Consider the following 21830-nt stretch of genomic DNA (forward strand, 5'->3'; position numbering starts at 1 on the left):
TGTAAGTGTAATGTGTATGTGTCAGTGAGTGTGTCATGTGTAGGAGCAGGGTTTGCTTAATTGTGTCTGAGAGTGTGACTATGTGAGGAGGGTCTGCCTTGATTTGAGTGTCTGTGTTGGAGGAGTTCCTGTGTAATTGTAAGTGTGCGTGCGGGATAGGATTTGGGTAAGTCCTTGAGTACGGGAGAAGAGACTGTGCAAGTTTGAATGTGTGTGTGAGCACATGTGTGTGGATGGAAGGTCTGTGCATATGAATGCTCGTGTGCAAGAATGTCTGGAAGGATAGTATGTGTAATTCTGTGCATGTATATGTGAGTGTAATTCGGGGTATGTGTGAGAGAGAGGGTCAGTCGTAATCTGCGAGTGCATATGCGAGGGTTAGTATTTGTGTGTGGGAGAAGAATCTGTGTAAGTGTCTGTGACTGTGTGTGAGGTTGTGTGAGCAGATAGGAGTGCGTGTGAGTGCAAATGTGCGGGACAGGGTCGGTGAAAATGTGTGTCAGTATGTGTCAGTGTGTGTGAATATGAGTATGTGGGTGGAGGATCTGTGTAAGTGTGCATGTGTATATGTGTGTGTGAGGGTGTGTGTGAGTGGGAGGTACATCAATAAAGTGTATATGAGACAATGATTATGTATGAGAGTCTGCATTTATATGTGAGTGTGAGTAGGTGTTTGTTTTGTGGAGACGGTGAATGTAAGTGAATGTCAGTGTGTTGGAGAGGTTCTGTTCAAGCATGTGTGCTTTATACATACATGTCTGTGAGTGTGCATGGTAGGACGATCTTTGTATGTGCGTGGATGTGTCAGTATTTGAAACCTTTCGTTTAAGAACGTGTGGGTGCATCTGTGAGTTTGACATGAGGGTCTGTGTAAGTGTGTGTGTGTGAGTGTATGGTAGAGGTTGTGCAAGGGTGTGCAGGGGAGCAAGGTGTGTGTAAATGTGTGTGAGTGCAGGTATGTGTGAGGAGAGTCTGTATAAGTGTGCGTGAATGTGTGAAAGTGCGTGTGAGAAGGACTTTACAGGTGTGTGAGTGTGTGGATGAAGGGGCTGTGCAGGTATGAGTCTGTGTAACTGTGTGTGTGAGCTTGGAGGCAGCTTTGTGTAAGTTTGTATGATATGTAAGTGTGTGAATGTGCGTGTGTCGGAGGAGGGTTTGCGTATGTGTGTGGCAGTGCGTTAGTGTGTCTGTGTGCGAAAGGAACACTATAGCTGCGTGAGCGTCAGAGTGGGCAGAGAGTGTGTGTATGTCTGAGTGTGCGCCTGAGTGACTGTGTGTGTATAAGTTCATCTTTTAGTGTGAATATGTGGATGAGGCTCCCTGTTAGTGTATCTGAACGTGAATGCGTGCCACGAGGGTCTGTGCAAGTGTGTGTGGCTGTGTGTTTCAGCGTATTGGAGCATTTGTAAGTGTCTGTGTGCTTGGGAGACAGTCAGCGGAAGTGTGTGTTGGTGTGACAGTGTGAGAGGACGGTCTTTGGAAGTGTGTGTAACTGTATGTGTAAGTATGTGTGAATGATTTTACGTAGATGTGAGCATGTGGGAGAGGGTCTGTTGAAGTGTGTGCCAGTGTGTGAGTGTGAATGCCTGGGAAGAGGGGCTGTGTAAACGGGTGTTACAGTGTATGAGTGTGTATATATGAGTGTGTTTGAGTGCGTGCATGCGAAGGTCTGCGTAATTCTACATTTATACGCCTACATGTGTGTGTGTGGTTGGAGGTTCTGTGTACATGTTTGAGTGCCTGTGTGAATGTCTGGGAAAGCGTCTCTTTAAGTGTGCGTGAGATTAAATATCAGCGGAAGATCTGCATAAATGTGTGAATATGTGAGTATGGGAATCGTGTCTGTGTTATTTTGTGTATGGACCGGCTGGAGAACATTCTGTGTAAATGTGAGTGAGTGTGTATGTCTCTGTGTGTGTACATATGTGTATGTGTATGTGGGGGGCCGGAGTGGGTTCATGCAAGTATGATTGTGCGTGGATTGTGTGAGTGTGTGATTGTGGACGGATGGTCTATATAAGTGTGTGAAAGTGTGTGTAAGTGTTTGTGAGAGACACGTTATGTGCAAGAGTGTGTGAGAATGTACGTGTGTGAGTGTGTATGAGGGTGGGATGTCAGTGTAAGTGTGTTTGAGCATGTGTGTGAGAGGGTGGAGGATCTGTATAATTAAGTGTGCATGTGTATATGCGAGTGTGTGTGGGAGAGGTTCTGTGTAACTCTGTGTAACTGTGTGGCAGTTTTGACCGTGACTGCGTGTATGTGGGAGGAGTGTCTGTCTCAGTGTGAGTGCTCGTGATTGTTTCTATGGGAGAGTGTCTATGGAAGTGTGTGAGTCTGGGATACAAGTCTGTGTAATTCTGATCGTGCATGTGTGTGTGGGAAAGTGTCTGCATAACTGTACGTTAGCATGTGGAAGCATGCAAGGACTGTCTGCGTAATTTTGTGTGTGTGCGCATGTGAGAGGACTGTCTGTTTAAGTTTGAGCGTTTGCATATGTGGGACGGTCCGTGCAAGCGTTGGAGTGGATGGAAGATCTGTTCAAGTGTGAGTCTGTGGATCGGAGAGGGTCGATTCAAGTATGTGAGTTTGTGTGAGTGTGGGTGTGTGGGAGGATGGTCTGGGTAGGTGTGAAGGCGCGTCAGTGTATGCGTGTGAAAGAAAGTCCATATAAGTATGTGTAAGTGAATGTATGCTTGAGGAGGAGTTGTGTAAATATCTGCAATTGTGTGAGTGCCGGAAAGGACATGTCTAAATGTGCCTGAGTGTGTGAGTATGGGAGAACGTCTGCGTAAGTGCATGAGTGTGAGAGTGTGGGAGAGGGTTTGTTTAATTGTGTAGAGTGTGGGAGTGCGGGGAAATGACTGTGTTAGCGTGAGTGTGAGAGTGTGGGAGAGAGTCTGTGTAAGTTTGTATGAGTGTGGGAGTGTGGGAAAAAAAATCAGTGTAAGCGTGAGCGTGAGAGTGTCGGAGTGGGTCTGTGTAAGTGTGTATGAGTGTGGAAGTGTTGGAGAATGTCCGTGTAAGCGTGAGTGCGTGAGTGTGGGAGAGATTGTGTCTTAGTGCATGATGGTGACAGCCTGGGAATGGTTGTGTAAGCGCCGATGTGTGTGTGAGTTTGTCTGACAGGATCTGTGTTATTGTGTGTGAGTGACATTGTTTGTTGGAGGAGTGTGTGTGCATATGTGCGTGTGTATATGTGAGTGTCTGTGTGGGACAGAGTCTGTGTAAATGTCTCTGAGTGAGTGAGTGTGTGGATGAGGGTCTGCGTAAGTGTGTGCGAGTATGTATGCGTGAGTGTTGGAGGATGGTTTGTGTAAGTGTGCACAAGTGTTTGAGTGTTGGTGAGTGTCTGTCAGTTTGTGTTATTGTATGGGAGAGTGTGTTATTGTATTTGAGTTTATGCATGTTTAGAAGGTGTTTTTGGGTAAGTGTGCATGTGTATATGTGAGTGTGTGTGCGAGCGTGTTTTACTGTATGCAAGTGCGTGCGTGCATGTGGGGGAGGTTGTCTGTGAAAGTGTGTATGTGAGTGTGTGCGCATGTGTGGGAATAGGGTTTGTACCAGTGCGTGTGAGTGTGGATAGAAGGGCCTTTCATTCATTCGTGGGTCTTGGGTGTCAGGGTGGTGATTGAAATGGAGAGGAACTTCCCGAGTGTGGTGTTCCCTAATACCTGCAACCCTTGTACTTCTAGTTGAAGGTGGTAGTGCTTTTTAAATGCGCTGTTTCGGGACTTTTGAGGAATTTGTTGTGTACGCGCGAGTGTTTGTGTGTGCAGTTCAGTGCGTACATGGAGGTTCCATGTGAGTGTGTATGAGTGGGTGTTTGAGTGTGTGAGTATCTGCTTGTGCGTGTCCATGTGTGAGGATGTGCTTGCGTGTGTGAGCGCAGGAGTTAATCTGTGGGTGTCTTTGACACTGTGAGTGTAAGTTTGTGAGTGTGTGTGTGAGGATGTGTGTCTTTGTGTGAGGAGAGGAGTGAGTATGTCGAAGAAGGGTCTGTGTAAGTGTGTGTGAGGGTTTGGGAGGAGGGTCCGTCTTAGTGTGTGATGATGAGAGTATGGGAAGGGTACTGTAAGCGCCTGTGCGTCTGTGAGTTTGTCGGAGAGGGACTGTGTTATTGTGTGAAAGTGTCACTGTGTGTGGGAGGAGTGTGTGTGCATATGTATGTGTGTATATGTGAGTGTCTGTGTGGGAGAGAGTCTGTGTAAGCATGAGATTGGGTGAGTGTGCGTGATTGGGTGAGTGTGTGTATTTATGTGTGACTGTGGGAGGGCGTCCATGTGAGTGTGTGTGCGATTGTGTGAGTGTGAGTGTATGCCAGTGTGCGTGTTTGATTGATGTAAGAGCGTGTGTGGGGAGTTATTACGTGCTTGTGGGGTGACAAGCAACAAAGATCATGGTTGAGGCCATCCTGGCGGTCGCCGAACTGAGATACAGCGTCTGCTGAGTCACATGCGTGATTATTACCCACGGGAGACTGATTCTATCTAAACAACAGCGGGGTGCTGTGTGTATGAGGGGTGTGTGTGGGGTTTGTGTGAGTACGTGTGGGAAGTGTGTGTGTGTGTCTGTGCGTGTGTGTGTGTCTGTGTTTTCGTTTGTGCGTGAGTGAGGGGTAGCGTGTGTGTGAGTGTATGTCTGGGTGTGTGTCTGTGTGTGAGGGTGTATGTGTGTGGGGGGTACGTGTGTCGCGGTGCAAGTATGTGTGTGTGTGAGGGGTGTGTTTGTGTGTGTTGGGTGAGGTATATGTGTACGTGTATGCGTGTGTGTGGGAGTTTGCTTGTGGATGTGGATGTGTGGGGTTGTGTGGGTAAGGTGTGTGTGTTTGTGTATCCGGGTGAGTGGGTGTCTGTGTGGGTCGCTGGTGTGTGTGAGAGGGTGTGCAGGAGTGTGGGCATGTGGGTTTGGTGTGTGTGTCTCGGTGTGTGTCGATGTGAATGCCGTTGAGAGTGAGTGTGTCTTTGTGTTTTGTGGGTCTGTGTATCTGCGTGTGTGCATCATGTGTGTCCGTTTGTATGTGGTTATAGGGTGTGTGTGTCTTGGTGTTTGTGTGTCTGTGTGTCTGCGTGTGTGTGTATTCGTGTGTGTGTGTCTGTACGTGTGTATGTCTGTGCCTGTGTGTGTGTGTGTGAATATATATTAGTTCATACATGTGTGATGATAAACCACAGCAGACTCTTTGAGTCCATATAAACAACAGCAGTGTGCCAGCCTGCTCATTGTAGCTCTGAGCAGCAAGCCTGATGATGTGGACATCTCCAATATTGATTGTTTGTGTCTTGGTGCTGGCGCAGCCCAACACTGCTGACAGGGAACTGCGAAGCGGCATTTATTTGGGAGGTCAGTGCAAATCGGAGAGAAGACTCTGGATGTGGGTGAAGGGGAGAAAACAAGGTTGTCATTCTGCCCGTTCAGCCTGTGCCGCCTTGTTTTTGCGTCAGGGCTGTTTCGGCTTGTTTCTGCGGTAGCTCAGGTCGGTTCTGTTAAGGTGAAAAATTGCAGCGCAATCAAAATCTTCCTTCCTGCTCTTTGCTGAGTCACCGTGTGTTCGGTTTCTTAAACAGGATTATATACAACTGGAGGGCTCAGGGCATTGGTAAAGGGTGCAGAAATGCAGAGTGAGGAACGAAAAACACTCTCACTGGGATGTTTGGGGAGCGAGCGACCTGTCAATGGGGAGCTGGGGAGTGCGAACAGAAGCCTCCAGGACGAAATAATATGGAAAGGAATGACAAGGAAACAACGAAATGGCGCTGGGTGAACTGCCCACTTGCAGAGCTGGCATGTACAAGCTTGGCCGAACTGCCTCCTTCTGTGTTGCGGGTGATTCTAAATCATTGTAATTATATCTCCATTCAGACATCCTTCACTCCCTCCTCACTCTGCTCCCCCCACCCACTGAGAGGCTGCTGTGAACATTACCTTTCTAAGATAATAAGGTGTAGGGAATACAAATACGCTGTATGGCCCATCTACTCTGTTCCGCAGTTGAAGAAGATCGTTGCTGAACTGATCATCCGCAATTCCATTCTCAGGACTCTCCGCAACACCTATGATCCCTTCCCTGATTACAGATATCCCTATCTCAGACCTTTCAACACACTGAAAGACGGTAAGAGTGAGGCACTGGACATTTGGGGAGATCAAATGTAAAGTAGACGTGTCCAGGGACCTGAACAGCATTGACGTACAAAGGGATCTTGGGATTCAAGTCAATGGCTCCCTACAAGTAGCTATGCCATTAGATAAGGTCACAAAGAAGGAATATGGCAGGATCGCCATTATTGGTCTGGTAATTGAGCACAAGAGGTACAATATCATGCTGTACCTTTATAAGAGTTTGTTTGAACAACACCTAGAACGTTGCGTTCAATGCGAATCACCACAATTATTTGAAAGATGTGAAAGCAATGGAGAGTATGCTCAAGAGGATTACCCGAATGTTGCTTGGATTAGAGGACATGAACGATAAAGGATAGGGCAGAAAAATGCAGTTAAATATCACACAGCCACAGGTGAAAGTCCAACAGTTTTATTTGGAAGTACTTAAATCAAATACGAGTCATTCTGAATCCTATGATACTCGCCCACATGTAAACTGACGAAGGAGTAGCGCTTCGAAAGCAAGGCTGCTAAATAAACCGTTTGGATTATAACCTGGTGTTGTCCACTTTTTAACTTTGTCCACCCCAGTCCAACACTGGCACCTCTAAATCATTATCAAGTGTTTCCCCTCGAGCGGCGGAGGCTGAGGGCAGACTTGGACGATGTCTATAAAACCATGAGATGCATAGGTAGAATGTTTTTTACCCGGAGTTGAAATGTGTGATACTAGAGGCTATGCATTTAAGTTGAGAGGGGGCTAGGACAATAAAACTTGATCCTCAAATCTCCTTGAAACTGTCCCATTCAACTCTGTCTCTCTCGCACTCGTTTTTTTTCTCTCTCTATCTCCGTCTTTCTCTGTCTTTCTATCTCCATTTGTCTCTTCATTTCTATCTCTACCCCTGTCTCAGTCTCTTCTACACTTTATGATATCTCTTTCCCTCCATCACTATCCTTAGCTCTGTCTCTGCGTATCTGCATTTTCTCTCTCTCTTTCTGTCTATCTCAATCCCAATCATTCTGCTGTCACTATCTCTGTCTCTGCTTCTCTATCTGCCTGCATCTCTCCTCCTATCTCTCCCTCCCTCTCTCTCTTTCTCTCGCTGTCTATTTCTCGGTCTCTATCTCTCTCCCTTTAAGCCTTTTCTAGAAACAAAATACTGTTTATGCAATGCCTGATGCCCGGTGCCAGAGTTTCTTTAACATGGTCCAGTAAGGCACCATGGCAGATTTCTTGACATCCCAGCTCCAACATGAGTTGGTATGTTCTCTCAGAATTTTGCTTCCAATTGTTTGACCTACTCGGAGAACTGTGCACCGCTCTGATCTACAAATTAAAATGATCCCGGCTTGTGGGTCATACAGGAAAAGCTAAGGACCCAGACTGAAAACCAGCTTGTTAGGCCAGAGGCGCCAAATTGTTTTGTTTCTGTCATCATTGAGGCTTATCCGTGGATGTATTCAGAAGAGGTTCCAAGTATACAATTAACACGAAGAACATGGACATTTCAAAAAAGTCAAATAGCTTTCTTCCAGCACCAGAATTGTTGGGAAGATGCAATTTCATAGTTTAGATAGAAAGTTTCATCTTTTGAGAAGTCGCAATAGCAGATGGATTATCACATCTCACTTAACAGTCACCCCGCCTCCACACTAAATCTTCTTATTCAGCCGATTGAAAAGCTGGTTTCCAATTGGCATAACGGTACATCGCCACTTTATGTGTCAGTGCTGATATCCTTAAACAAGCTCCACAATTCTGCTCTCGGTATCCCTCACTTTTACCGTACCTAAAACACAGTGCACAATTCTGCTCTCAACATTTGTCCATTACACCACATATAAAGAACCGTGCACAATTCTGTTCTCCATATCTCTCAGGTACACCATACACAAAACACCATGAACAATTATGCTCTCATTGTCCCTCGCTTACACCACATTTAATGTACAGCACACAAATCTTCTTTCAACATTTCTCAGTTGTACCACATAAAATGCGCAGTGAAGAATTCTGCTCTCAATGTCACTCAACCGCAGCAAATGTAAACAACAGTTCACAATGCTGCGATCTGTATTTCTCAGTTACACCACACTAAATCATTATGCACAATTCTGCTCTCGATATCACTCAATTGCACCACACATGAGCACAGTGCACAGTTGTGTTCTCAGTATCGGTTATAACAGACTTTGAGCACTTTGGATAGCTCTTCATTCCCTGTCCCTGTGTGAAACTACACTCCACTCTGGGTTGGAAACTACTTCCAGGACTGAATGTTGATAATGATGAAAGGCGTTTTCTGTTTCACAGGTTTCTTCAGCGATTGTATGAGTTTGGGTGCAACATGTAAACAAAGGCCGTGTGACAACAGTGAGACTACTCTCAATGGGATATGTGCCGGTAACAAGTACTGCTGTTGGAAAAGCTGATGAAGGGAAAACCAAATGTGTCACAGGGCGCGGAATGACTGAGGTTCAACTGATGCTGTCTGCCCATTCTGAAATTCTGTTTCAGCTCAATCACGTAGACACGATAATATTATGACCCACTGTTTTCTGAAACAAGGAAATAAAATTCACTGCATTGATCACTGGTTTTGTCTGTCTCTCATTGCTCACTACGATCAGGGTGTGCTCACATTGACCAGAATTTAGGGAATGTGGGTGGAGGGTGGTGGAAGGGGAATGACCGAGAATGAGGATGCATATTGATTTTTTGTAGCTCGTACTTCGTTACAATCACAGTCCCATCGCTTCATGACAAAATGCCATGTTCACACATTGCTTAGCAGGTTCAACTCCAGCTGGAATCACAGGCTGGAGAAAATCATCACGATGTCTGGATGTTCCAATTCTGTCAGAGATCAGTGTTTAGGCATCTGTGCACTTTTGGACAAACAATGCTTAGGCAGTCAGAACTGTCAGAGGGACAGTGCTGCGGAAGAGGGCTCTATTAGAGGGTCAGCACAGACGCACACGGTTCTGCCAGACACTCAGTGTTAAGGAAGTAATCTCACTTAGAGGCTCAATGCTGGGGAAGGAGGCTCTGTCGGATGGTCATTGCTGCGCTTTACGGCACTGTCGGTGTGTCAGTGCTGAGGATGTGGGCTCACTCAGAGGTCAGTGGTGAGGCAGAGTGTGCTGTTGGAGGGTCAGTGCTTAGATAGAGTGTCTTATTGTAAGGTTAGTACTGCAGGAGCAGTGCACTGTTGGAGAGTTAGTGCTATGGGAACACAGCGCAATCGGAGGGTCAGTGCTGAGAAAGTGGGCATTGATGGAGGGACACTGCTGAGGGAGCAGCCAGTATTGGATGGACAGCGCTGCGGGAGGCTTAGCGCTGAGGCAGTGTCACACTGCAGAGGGTCAACGCTGATACAGTGGGCATTGTTAGATGGTCAGTGCTGGTGGAGTGGTCACTGGTTGAGGGTCAGCACTGAGAGAGATCTACACTACCGAGGGAAGGTGCTGACTGGGTGCTGCACTATCGGAGGGTCCGTGCCGAAGGAGTGGGCACTGTCAGAACTTCAGTGCTGAGGGAGTGCAGCACTGTTGGGGGTGTCAGTGCTGAGGGAGAGGCGCATGTTCAGAGGTCAGTGTTATGTGTGTGTCGCACTGACGGAGGGTCAGTGTTGAGGGGCTGATTCAATGTTGGACACTCAGTGTGAAGGGAGTGCCACACTGTCAGAAACGCAGTGCTGTGGGATCTCCGCACTGTCGGAGGGTCAGTGCAGAGGGAATGCCACTCTGTCGGAGGGTAAGTGCTGAAAGATCATGAACATTCAGAAGGTCAGTTTGGAGGGATTTCGCACTGTCAGACGGTCAGTGCGGAGGGAGTGCCATACTCTCAGTACTGAGGGAACTGGTAATGGCGGAGTGACACACTGACGGAAGTTCAGAGCAGAGGGAATACCACGCTGTCGAAAAGTCAGTACTGCCGCTCTATCAGATGTGTAGTGCGGCATTGTCACATGTTGTGTGAGTGCCACATGGTCTGATACTCAGTGCTGAGGGTTCTCTGCACTGTCGGAGTATCAGTGTTCAGGGAGTAGACACTTTGAGAGGGTTCATGCTGAGCGAGTGTGTCATTCTCAGAGCGACAGCCCGAAGGGGATGCCACCCTATTGACCATCTATGCTGAGGGAGCGCCGCAAGGTCAGAAGGTCAGTGCTGAGGGAGCGCCGTACTGTTGGATGGTCAGTTCTGAGTGGGTGTGGCACTTTTAAATGGTCAGCCTGAGGGAATGGCTCTCTGATGATGGGTAATTGCTGAGGGAGTGCCGCACTGTGGGAAAATCAGTGTTAAAGGAGTGCTGCACAGTCTGAAGATTAGTGCCGAGGGACGTCCACTCTGTTAGATTAGCAGCGGTGACGGAATCAGCATTGTCGGAGGTTGAGCACTGAGGGAGTATCATACAGTTAGAGGGTCAGTGCTGTGGGACCGCGGTTCCGTCGGAGGTTCAGTGTTGATGGAGCTTCAAGTTATTGGAGGGTCAGTGCTGAGGAACTGTGGCACTCACAGAGAGTCAGTGCTGATGGCGTGCTACAATGCCAGAAGGAGAGAGCTGAGAAGGCGCTGCACTGATGGTGGGTTAGTGCAGAGAGTGTGGCGCACTGTCAGTGGGTCAGTGCATATGAAGTGCCGCACTGTCAGTGGATCAGTCCTGAATGATTGCCGCACTGTTCGAGGGTCAGTGCTGAGAGAGTGTTACACTGTCGAAATCGCAGTAGCGAGCAAGCTCTTCATTTGCTGACTGCCAGGGTTGAGGGACAGTGGCACTGTCCTAGGGTCAGTGCTGAGGAAGGCGGGAACTGTTGGTGGGTCAGTGCAGTGCGAGCTCAGCACTGTCTGAGCGTCATTGCTGAGGAAGAGCAGCACTGTTGTATGGTCAGGGTTGAGTGAGTGGGCACACTTGAGTAGTCATAGCTATGGGTGTGGGCTCTTTCGGGCGTTTAGCACAGGGGAAGTGAGCACTTTCAGAGGGTCAGTACTGAGGAAGTGCCGCACTCTCGGAAGTCAGTGCTGAGGGGGTGTCCCACTGTTGGATGGTCAGTGTTGAGGAAATGTCTCACTGTCAGAGGGTCAGGACTGAATGAGTTCCACAATGCCGAAGTGACAGTGCTGAGGGAACTCTGTACTATTGGAATGTTAGCGCTGAAGGATCTCCAATCGTCAGAGATTCAGTGCTGTGCGAGCACCGCACCATTGTATGGTCAGTGCCGGGGAAGGACAGGACAGTGCTGAGAGAGTGCAGCACTGTGATAGGATCATTGCTGAGGGAGTGTGCAATGTTGGAGGATCAGTGCTGATCGTCATTGCTGATGAGGTCCCGCACAATAAGGGCAAGTGCCGATGGAGCTCTGCATTGCCAGACGGTCAGTGCTGAGGCAGAGTCCCACTATCAGACGGTCAGTGCGGAGGGTGCGCTGCACTGTCGCCGGATCAATGTTGTGGGAGTGAGCACTGTTGGAAAACCAGCGCTGAGGGAATGCTGCACTGTTGGTTGGTAAGCGCTCAGGGAGCCTCGCGCTGTCACAGGATCAGTGCTGAGGATGCACAGCACCTTTACTTGGTCAGGGCTGAGGGAGTGCCGCGTTGTCGGAAGATCAGTGCAGAGGGAGCGTTGCATTGTTGGTGAGTCAGTGCTGAGGCATCGCCGCGCTGTCAGAAGATCAGTGCTGAGGAAGCGCAACACCATTGGTGTGTCAGTGGTGAGGGAGCTCTTAACTGATGGAGTGTCAGTGCTGATAAAATGCTACACTGTCGGAGGGTCAGCAATGGTGGAGCTCCGCATTGTCGTAGGGTCAGTGACAAGAAAATGGGGCACTATTGGAGGGTCAGTGCTAAGGCAGCTCCTCGTTGTCAGAGAGCCAGAGCAGAGGCAGTGTCCCACTGTCAGTGGGGCAGTGGTGATGTAATGGGGAACTGTTAGATGGTCACTGTTGAGATAGCGGCGCACTGTCGGATGGAAAGTGCTGAGGGACGGTGCACTCTTGTCGCGTTCGCGTTATGGGAGCACCACACTGTTGGATGTTCAGATACAAGGGAACGTCGCACCTTTGGATGGTCAGTGCTGAGGGGGTTTTGCACTGTCGGATGGTCAGTGCTGAGGGAGCTCCCACTATCAGAGGGTCAGTGCTGATCGAATTGCGCATGGTCGGATGGTCAGTTCTGAGGGAGCACAACAGTGTCGAGCGTCAATGCTCTGTGAGCGCGCAATTGGGAGGATCAATGCTGATCGAGCCCTGCACTGTTGGAAGGTCAGTGCGGAGGAAACGTAAGGCTTCCCAAGGCTCAGTGCTGAGGGTTTGTTGCACTGACACAGGGTCAGGCTGAGGGACCTCGGCTATGTTAGAGGGCCAGCGCTGAGGGTGTGTCGCACTGTTGGATGATCAGTCCTGAGGATGTGTGCCACTGTCAGCGAGTCAGTGAATGGCTAGCACGGCTCTGTCATTGATTTCGTGTTGAGGTTGCACTGCTCTGTTGGCGGGAGTGTCCCATTGTTGTAGGGTCAGTGCTGTGGGAGTGCCATACTGTCGAAGACCTCCGCACAGTTGGAGTGTCAGTGCTGCGGCAAAGTGAGATTTTGGGAGCGCTGAGATGGTGGGCACGATCAGTGGGGTGAGGGTGTCCGCACTTTCAGAGTGACAGCGTTGAGGGAAGGTCAAACCATCGCAGGGTCAGGAATGAGCAATTGCCACATGGTTTCTGGTTCAGTGCTGTGTCAGTGGGCACTGTTGCAAGGTCACTGCTGAAGGAATGCCCAACTATCGGAGGATCAGTGCTGAAGAATTGCTGCACTGTTGGAATGTCAGCCCTGAGGTAGTGGGTACATTAAGACGTCAGTGTTGAGGGAGCGCCGCACTGGAGGAGGACCACGCTGAACGAGTTTGACACTGTCAGTGGGTCAGTGCTGAGAAAGTGTCCCATGGTTCGTGGAACAGGACTGAAGGAACTCCGGATTGCCAGAGGCCCAGTTCTCACAGGGCTCACAGTCGGACGGTCACTGCTGAGGGCGTGTCGTACTGTTGAAGTGTCAGTGCTGAGGCAGCTCTACACTGTCAAAGGACCAGTGTGGAGCGAGTCCCGCACTGTGGGAGGTTCAGCACTGAGGAAGTGCCGCTATTGGGGACTGTCAGAGCTGAGCGAATGCTGCACCGTTCGAGTGTCAGTGATGAGGATGTGTCACACTGTCGGAATGTCTGAGCTGAAGGAGTGCCACACTGTCAGAGGGTCAGTGCTGAGGGAGATTTGCACTGTCGGATGGAGTGCTGACGAAGTACGGTACTGGTAGACGGTCAGTGCAGTGGGAGAAGGCACTGTCTCTGGATCAGTGCTGTAGAATTGCTACACTGTTGGAATGTCAGCGCTGAGGCAGTGGGTACTCCAGGACGGTCAGTGCTGAGGGAGCGCCGCACTGGAGGAGGACCACGCTGAAATAGTTGGACACTGTCAGAGGGTCAGTGCTGAGAAAGTGTCCCACGGTTGGTGGGACAGTGCTGCAGGAACTCTGCATTGTCCGAGGCCCAGTGCTTACAGGACTCACAGTCGGACGGTAACTGCTGAGGGCGTGCCGCAATGTTGAAGGGTCAGTGCTGAGGCAGCTCCACACTGTCATAGGGTCAGTGCTGAGCGAGTGGCACACTGTGAGAGGTTCAGCACTGTGGAAGTGCTGCACTGTTGGAGTGTCAGAGCTGAGGGAGTGCTACAAATTTCGAGTCCCAGCGCTGAGAAAATGTCACACTGTCGGACTGTCTCGATCTGAGGGAGTGACACACTGTCAGAGGGTCAATGCTGAGCGAGATTTGCACTGTCGGATGGAGTGCTGAGGAAGTCCCCTACTGCTAGGTGGTCAGTGCTCATGGAGCGCTGCACTGTGGGAGGGTGAGTGCTAAAGGAGTGGGCAATGTCGAAAGGTCAGCAGTGAGTGATTGGGCATCGTCAGCGACTCAGTGCTGAGATAGTGGAAATATCGTCGGGTCAGATTTGAGGGAACATTGCACTGTTGGAGGGCCAGCGCTGAAGGAGCATTGGACTCTGAGAAGGTCAGTGCTGAGGGAGCGTTGCATTGTTGGAGGGTCAATGATGAGTGAACGCTGCAGTGTCGGTGTGTCAGTACTGAGGGAGTGCAGCACTGTCAGAGGGTCAGTTCTCTGGGAGTGCTGCACTGTTGGAGGATCAAGGTTGAGGGTGTGTCACACTGTGAGAGGGTCATTGCTAACTGAAATCCTCACTGTTGGAGTTTCAGTACTGAGGGTCGGAAGGTGAGTGCTGAGCGACTCAGCAATGTCAGAAGTTCAGTGCTGAGGCAGTGGGCACTGTTGGAGGGTCAGTGCTGAGTGATTAGGCACTGTCAGATGGTCAGCACTGAGGGTGATGGTACTATCAGATGGTCAGGGCTGTGAGAGCTCCACACTATTGGAGTGACCGTGCTCTGGGAGGTGGGTGAAACAATTTAGTTGTTTACCACAGAGGGCTGATGATGATGGGTTATTAAAAATATTGAAGACTGACAAAGAGAGAGTGATTCTTAAACAGTGAGGGAATTGGGGGTTAATGGGGGAAGACAGGGAAGGTGCAGCAGTGGTTAGTCAGATCAGCTGTGGTCCTATTATATGTCACAACAGAATGTGATGTCGTGAAAGGCTTACCTCTGCTCCTATGGTGGGAAATATTCTCTTGATTTCTGTCTACCAGGAATGTGTGTAGCAATTTCAGTCAGTGGTTAGCACTGCTGACTCGCACAGCCAGGCATATGGGTGACTGTCAGATTGGAACTTGCAGATTCTCCCTGTGTCAGCATGGGTTTCCTCCGGCTACTGCTGTTTCCTCCCACAGTTCAAAGATGTGCAGGCTCAGGTGGACTGGCCATGGGAAGTTTCTCCACAATGTGACAAGGATGTGCAGGCTGGCTGGATTAACTCTGCAAAAATACAGGCCAGAATGCTGCTTAGTATCCTGTGCACTCGATCGGCCAAATGGCCAAACGTCATAGGAGCAGAAGTTAGGCCATTCAGCCCATCGAGTCCGATCTACCATTCACTAAGGGTCTGCCCTAGCATCTTCTTCTCTCCTACCAATGAAAACATCTTCCCAATATTCACTCAGTCCATGCTATTCAATATTCTGCTTCTCCACCATAGAGATTCTGCACAGAAACTTTGGAATAGTAATTTCTCTGACGCACTGTGGGATTGGGGTAAATGATTAGCAGTTTGACTCAGTGAAGAAGGTGGTGAAATTTCGACAGAGTCTCTGAAATGCGATGCAGTGACGTGGAGCAAGCTCAGGTTGTACCAATGGGTGAGTACACATGTTAATGATTTAAAATGATCACGGATTCAGCCTGCTGAGTTCCTTCCAAGGAAGGAGGGCACTATAAACATCTTGTTGAAGGGCTGTTCGATTCAGAATACGTCAGCTCCAGGGAATTAGGACGGACTATGTCGAGAATCGCTTCTCACAATATCTCGGCACTGAACAGCACCACCCAAGACGAACCCTCAAACACGTGCCGTGCACTTCGGAGTAAAGAAGGTGAAGCAAGGGATATAATCCTGACGTATGAGCAAGGAAAATGTTTCATAGGAAAATCTACTGGAAAAAATCAGTGAGAGCAGAATCCAGAATCAGAAGTGCAAATCGGTGTGAAGGCTTTCCACAAAGGAACCAGACAGCAACAGTGAAAAAGTGAGAGACAGACAGAGACAGCAAGAGAGATCGAGAGCAAGAGACAGTGTGTGGGAACATCAAAGAGAGGAAAGAGAGAATGAGAGAATTGTAGAGAGCCAGACAGCGAAACAAAGAGCACGACAGACAGAGACAGAAACACAGAATGTTTGAGAGAGTAAGAAACTACGGGAAGAATGACAGACACGGAAAGTTAAAGATACAAGGAATTCAGAGAGAGTGAGAAGCGGTAAGTGAAAGGGAGCGACTCATATTGTTACATAGTAAGTGAGACTGAGTTGAGAGAAAGTGATTGAGTCAGTGTGAGTAACTGTGAGAAGCAACAGTGAAAGAGATGAGAGAATAAGAAATACATATATAACTAAGCAAAGATGTTAACGGAGTGACAGCAAGAGTGCCAGAGAGACTGTGAAAGACAAAGATTCAGCGATATATGAGAGAAAAGAGAAATTATGAGTGAAATGAGCGAGTGAAAGTCAGAAAGACAGGGACATACAAACAGAGCAAGATAGAATGACAGAGTGAGAAAGATGAGAAGGTGTGAGAAAGCAAGACAGAGGTACAGGCACAGTAAGAAAGAAAAAGAGAGTGACAGCCAGAGGTAGTGAGCAATAAAAGAGGGAGTCATAATGTGAGAGAAAGACAGAGAGTGAGAGGCATAAGAATGACATAGTGAGAGTGAAATAGAAACACGATTGACAGTATGAGGACAAGACAGAAACAAAATGAGAGACAGAGAGAAACGTTGGGAGCCTTTGCCGATATTGACAGTCCGATTGTTCCTACTGTCTTTCTGTTACCAGATTCGAAGGCCCCGGCTCTCGCTTGCCACTTGACATGGGACTGTTAGAGACCATTCCCATAGAAGTAGGTTTGTAAACAGTGTCATATTCGCTCTGCCCTCTCCAGGCTCAGAGGAGCTGACCACAGAATGAAGGGAGTATTCCTATTCCTCCTGCTTGAACTCCTGGACCTGTTTCTGTCTCGGGCCGGTCTTTTGCCACGGAGGAATTTCATCGCACAAGTGAGTCGCTACCGCGTGGGGGCATGTGGGTGGGAGGTTATCGAAAGTCTGGCTCTCGGATTGAAAGGAGACTGCTGGCTTTTGCTGACTTCACACAGCCCCGCTGGCCCCAGGCACCCTCCATTCCCTGTCAGTCCGCTCTCTGATACTGCCTTTTCCTCGCTTGGCACTGAGGCTTTGTGGACCAGAGAAACAAACAAATAGACACACAGCCAGAGAGAAACACACACACACACACACACACACACACACACACACACACATCCAGAAACATATCACCTCAAACAAGGAGTCGTCCGATTCCGTACCTCAATATGCTGAAAGGTGATCATCTCACTCAACGTCAATTTCCCACTTGCAACCCACATCCTTTAAAACTACAAAATAAAAACTCTTTCTCCTGCGCATCAGCACAAGTCACTGTGACACTCTAGCATCCACCCACATATGCTGGCACATCCTACCGTTAAGGCACAGCCTGTGTGAATAGATAGCAATCATTGAATTCGATCTCCACGTTGGAGCTTTACAACAGAGCAAGTCGGAGACGCAGGTTTGTCAGCCGCTCTGTAGAGCAGGTTTAGAGGTTTATTTTCTGGGCGTAGTGGCAGACTCCAAATGCCTCACATCCACACTCTGTCCGAACCTAGAAAAAAGATGCAGAGTCAAAAACTTTTCATGGGTGTTTGTTTGCAGAGACGAAAGTCTCACGTGCGCGATCCCCATGACCCTAATGGCTCCCTCTTCCGGCTGTTCAGGTTTCACCATCAGTAATTCTGACGTGGTGTACGAGTGGGTTGAGAAGAATCCTGGTTAATCATCGGCCTCGCTGGTTTCGTTCGCAGAGACTAGAGCCACATGTGAACTGTTGAGAGGCCTGTGCCGAGAGCAGACCTGCCGAGGAGACGAGCTGAAGATCAAAGCCAACTGCTACCGGGGCACCCATTGATGCCGGGCGAAGGAGTTGGTGATGTTGGATCTGCTGATGACCCAGACGCTCCATCTTCCATGTGTTAAAGTGCAATGGCATGGATATTGTGGGATCGTGGAGATGGCACTCCCAGCTCCCAAGCAATCCATTTTTACACAGCTTAGCTTGGTATTCAAGACCCCTACAGCATTATTACCCTGCCATCTGTCATACTGGCAATAAATATTGATGATAGTGCCTGTCAATCGATCTCTTCCTCTTCCTCGGTGTCTATTGATCCATTCTGAATGCTCAAAAGTGGGGAAGGATTTGAAAATGAGCACACAAGCTGAAACAGAGATACAAACACCACACACACACACACACACATTCACCCTATACATAGACACATATCCACATACATGCAACGACACACCCTCACACATCCACCCACATCTACACACACCTACCCATACATACACACACGCGCGCGCTAACACAAACTCGCACAAACACACACCAGTACCCACATACACAAGCATATCCACTCACACACACGCACACACCAACACATACATGCACTCACAAACACAAACTCACACACGCACCCACATATGCTCACACCGGCACCCACACACATGCCCCCTCAAAAATCGACACCCGCACACAGACTCACACACACTCACACACTTTCAAACACACCCACATGCACACAGTCACAAGCACACAAAGCCACGCACATGCACAGACAAACACACCCCTCAGACACTCACACACACACGCCCACACACAGCAACGCACATGCACTCAAATGTACACACAGACACATTCACACACACAGACACATCCACCTACCCAGATGCACACACACACAGGCAAGTGCGCGTGCAACCACCCACCCACACACAAACACCCACAAGCGCATGCACACATTCACAAACACACACCTACAGACACACAAATGCACACCCACACACATCCCTCACACACAAACACACAAATACAAATTGACACACACCACCAAGCCCAATGACACCCACCCACACACATCCACGCACTCACCTACATACAACCACACACGCACCCATATTCACATCCACTCATCCACAACCATTCACGGACACACACCCACACACACCACAACACCACACACTCCACACACACGTACACACTAAACACCCATAGACACCCACACACACTCACTCAAACTGACACGCATTCACCCACACACACAAACATACACCGCGCTCCCGCACACTCCACACGTACAGAACACATATTCATTGTCATACACCTATTAAACCCACACCATCCCACGCTCACACATACAACCCAACAAACGCACATCCACCCACACACACACACACACACACACAGTTGTATCCGTGTTGTAGAATTGATGGAAATCATCCGCCAAATGCTACATGTTGGAAGGAGATACAAGGGGACTAAGGATAGATCGTTTTTGCGACTCGATTAAAAATGATCGTGTAAATCATCTTTTGAAAATACTTAACACTCTAATAGTTTTCCGTCTGGAAAGGATGATTTTTTTACAAATCCTGGGACAACGATTTGCTGATGGTACGACGACACTGCTCAACCATGTTTTACTTACATGTCAGTAGACGTTAGACAGGCTTTATTGACATCCCCGCGGCAATCCTTATTTTAGCAGACTCTTTACTCAGAGATGTATCCGGTAAAAGAAAAATATGATGAATTTTGTTGGAAACAAAAGTTTCCAGCGGCATCAAGGTTGCAAGGATGAAAAGCATTTTTTCCCCCACGTTACAATGTGCTCCTCGGATGAGCCCTTTATGTGAGATTTCAGATGATTCGATAATGTGGCAGGTGGGAGACATGGCACACGTCTCTGCTGGCTACATCTGCGGGGAATGCACCCAACCCTAGCTCCTTGAAAACCGTGTTAGCGAATTGGAGCTGGATCTGGATGAGGGCGTAATTGAGAGGAGTTACCGGGAGCTGGTCAGTCCCAAGGCTCAGGAAAATTATAGATGGGTTACAGTTAGTGGGAGGAAAGGGGACAGACAGACAGTGCAGAGATCCCCTGTGGACATTCCCCTCAGCAATAAGTACACCTTTTTGGATACTGCTGGGGGGGATGACCTACCAGAGGAAAGTCATAGTAGTCAGTTCTCTGGCACTGAGCCTGACACTGTGGCAAAGAATGTAAGGGGGAAGAATAGAAAAGTATTCGTTGTAGGGGACGCGATAGTTAAGAGAATCGACAGGAGATTTTGTGGTCAGGATCGGGATTCCTGGAAGGTATGTTGCCTCCCTGGTGCTAGGGTCCGAAACGTCTCAGATTGGGTGTATAAGGTTCTAAAAGGTGAGAGCGAACAGCCAGAAATCGTGTTACATATTGGCACGAATGATAGAGCCAGAAAAAGGATTGAAGATATAAAATGTGTTTTCAGGGAGTTAGGATGGAAGCTGCAAAGCAAGAAGAACAGAGTAGTGCTCTCTAATTTGCTACCAGTGCCACGAAATAACAAGGCGGGGAACAGGGAGCGGGCGCAGCCTAACACGTGGCTGCGTAGCTGGTGTATGAGGGAGGGCTTCAGATATGTAGATAATTGGGATGCCTTCTGGGGAAGGTGGGACCTGTACAAGAAGGACGGTTTGCATCTGAACTGGAAGGGGACCAATGTCCTGTGTGGAAGGTATGATCGAGTAGTTCGAGAGATTTTATACTACTATGGCAGGGGGGTGGGAACCTGAGCTGTATACCGGAGGTGGGAGTTGATGCAGATGAGGTAATAGCAAGAGGGAAACCAGCTAGTGGGAAGGATTTTCCAGGAAAGGAACCAAGGAATCAGTTAAAGTGTGTTTGTTTTAACGCAAGGAATATCAGGAATAAAAGTGACGAACTTAGAGCATGGATCAGTACCTGGTGCTATAACGCTGTGGCCATAACACAGACATGGGTTTCTCAGGGGCAGGAATGGTTGCATGGAAGTTCAAGGATTTAGAGCATTTAAAAAGAATAAGGAGGGGAGAAAAGAGGAGGGGATGTAGCACTACTGATCAGAGACGGTATCATAGCTATGGAAGCTTCCATTGTCGAGGAAGATCTGCCTCCCGAGTGAGTATGTGTGGAAATTAGGAACACCAAGGCAGCAGTCACCACGTCAGGGGTTTACTACGGGCTCCCCAATAGCAGCAGGGAGATGGAAGAAAGCATAGGTCGGCAGATTTTGGAAACGTGTGGACGTCATACGGTTGTTGTAATGGGTCTCTTTAACTTTCCCAATATTGATTGGAACCTCCTTCGAGCAGAAGATTTGAATGGTGCAGTTTTTGTAAGGTGTGTTGAGGAGGGTTTCCTAACTCGGTACGTTGAGAGGCCGACGAGGGAGAGGCCATTCCAGACTTGGTGCTCGGAAAAGAGCCGGGGCAGGTATCAGATCTTGTGGGAGGAGAGACTTTTGCTGATAGTGAACACAACTTCCTCACATTCTACATAGCTATGGAGAATGAGAGGATTAGGCAAAATGGGAGGATATTTAATTGGGGAAGAGGAAACTATGAGTTAGCGATTCGACATGAGTTAGGAAACATGGACTGGGAGCAATTATTCCATTGTAAAGGCAGTACAGACATGTGCAGACTGTTTAAGGAACAGTTGTCGCGAGTGATGAATAAATATGACCCTCTGAGACAGGCAAGAAGGGGTAAGATAAAAGAATCTTGGATGACGAGAGCGGTGGAGCGTCTCGTCAAAAGGAAGGAGGAAGGAGGTAGCTTACATAAGGTGGAGGAAGCTGGGATCAAGCTCAGCTCGAGAGGATTACAGGCAGGCGAGGAATGAGCTTAAAAATGGTCTGAGGAGAGCCAGGAGGGGGCACGAGAAAGGCTTGGCAGAACGGATTACGGAGAACGCAAAGTCACTTTACACTTACGTGATGAATAAGAGAATGGTCAAAGAAAGAATAGGGCCGATCAGGGATAGCATAGGGAACTTGTGTGTGGAGTCCGAGGAGGTCGGGGAGCCCTAAATTAGTTTTTTGCTTCTGTCTTTACGAAAGAAATGAACTTTGTAGTGAATGAAACGTTTGAAGATCAGGTGTGCATGCT

At 48.5% G+C, this 21830-nt stretch overlaps 1 protein-coding gene across 1 annotated transcript in view; it reads left to right on the top strand.

Annotated features, from left to right (window-relative positions):
- Nucleotides 1-20474, top strand: part of LOC148138215 (uncharacterized) — a 103690-nt gene extending 83216 nt beyond the window's left edge. Inside the window, exons 4-7 of the mRNA XM_087981887.1 lie at nucleotides 5989-6112; nucleotides 8420-8516; nucleotides 16599-16662; nucleotides 19644-20474. Coding sequence (XP_087838013.1) covers nucleotides 5989-6112; nucleotides 8420-8516; nucleotides 16599-16662; nucleotides 19644-20474 — 1116 coding nt within the window. The remainder of the gene's footprint in view (nucleotides 1-5988; nucleotides 6113-8419; nucleotides 8517-16598; nucleotides 16663-19643) is intronic.
- The last annotated feature ends 1356 nt before the right edge of the window (nucleotides 20475-21830 follow it).

The sequence above is a fragment of the Chiloscyllium plagiosum genome, unplaced genomic scaffold, assembly GCF_037043375.1.
Source record: "Chiloscyllium plagiosum isolate Xiang-an unplaced genomic scaffold, Cpla_swu_hap1 HiC_scaffold_41, whole genome shotgun sequence".
Taxonomy (NCBI): domain Eukaryota; kingdom Metazoa; phylum Chordata; class Chondrichthyes; order Orectolobiformes; family Hemiscylliidae; genus Chiloscyllium; species Chiloscyllium plagiosum.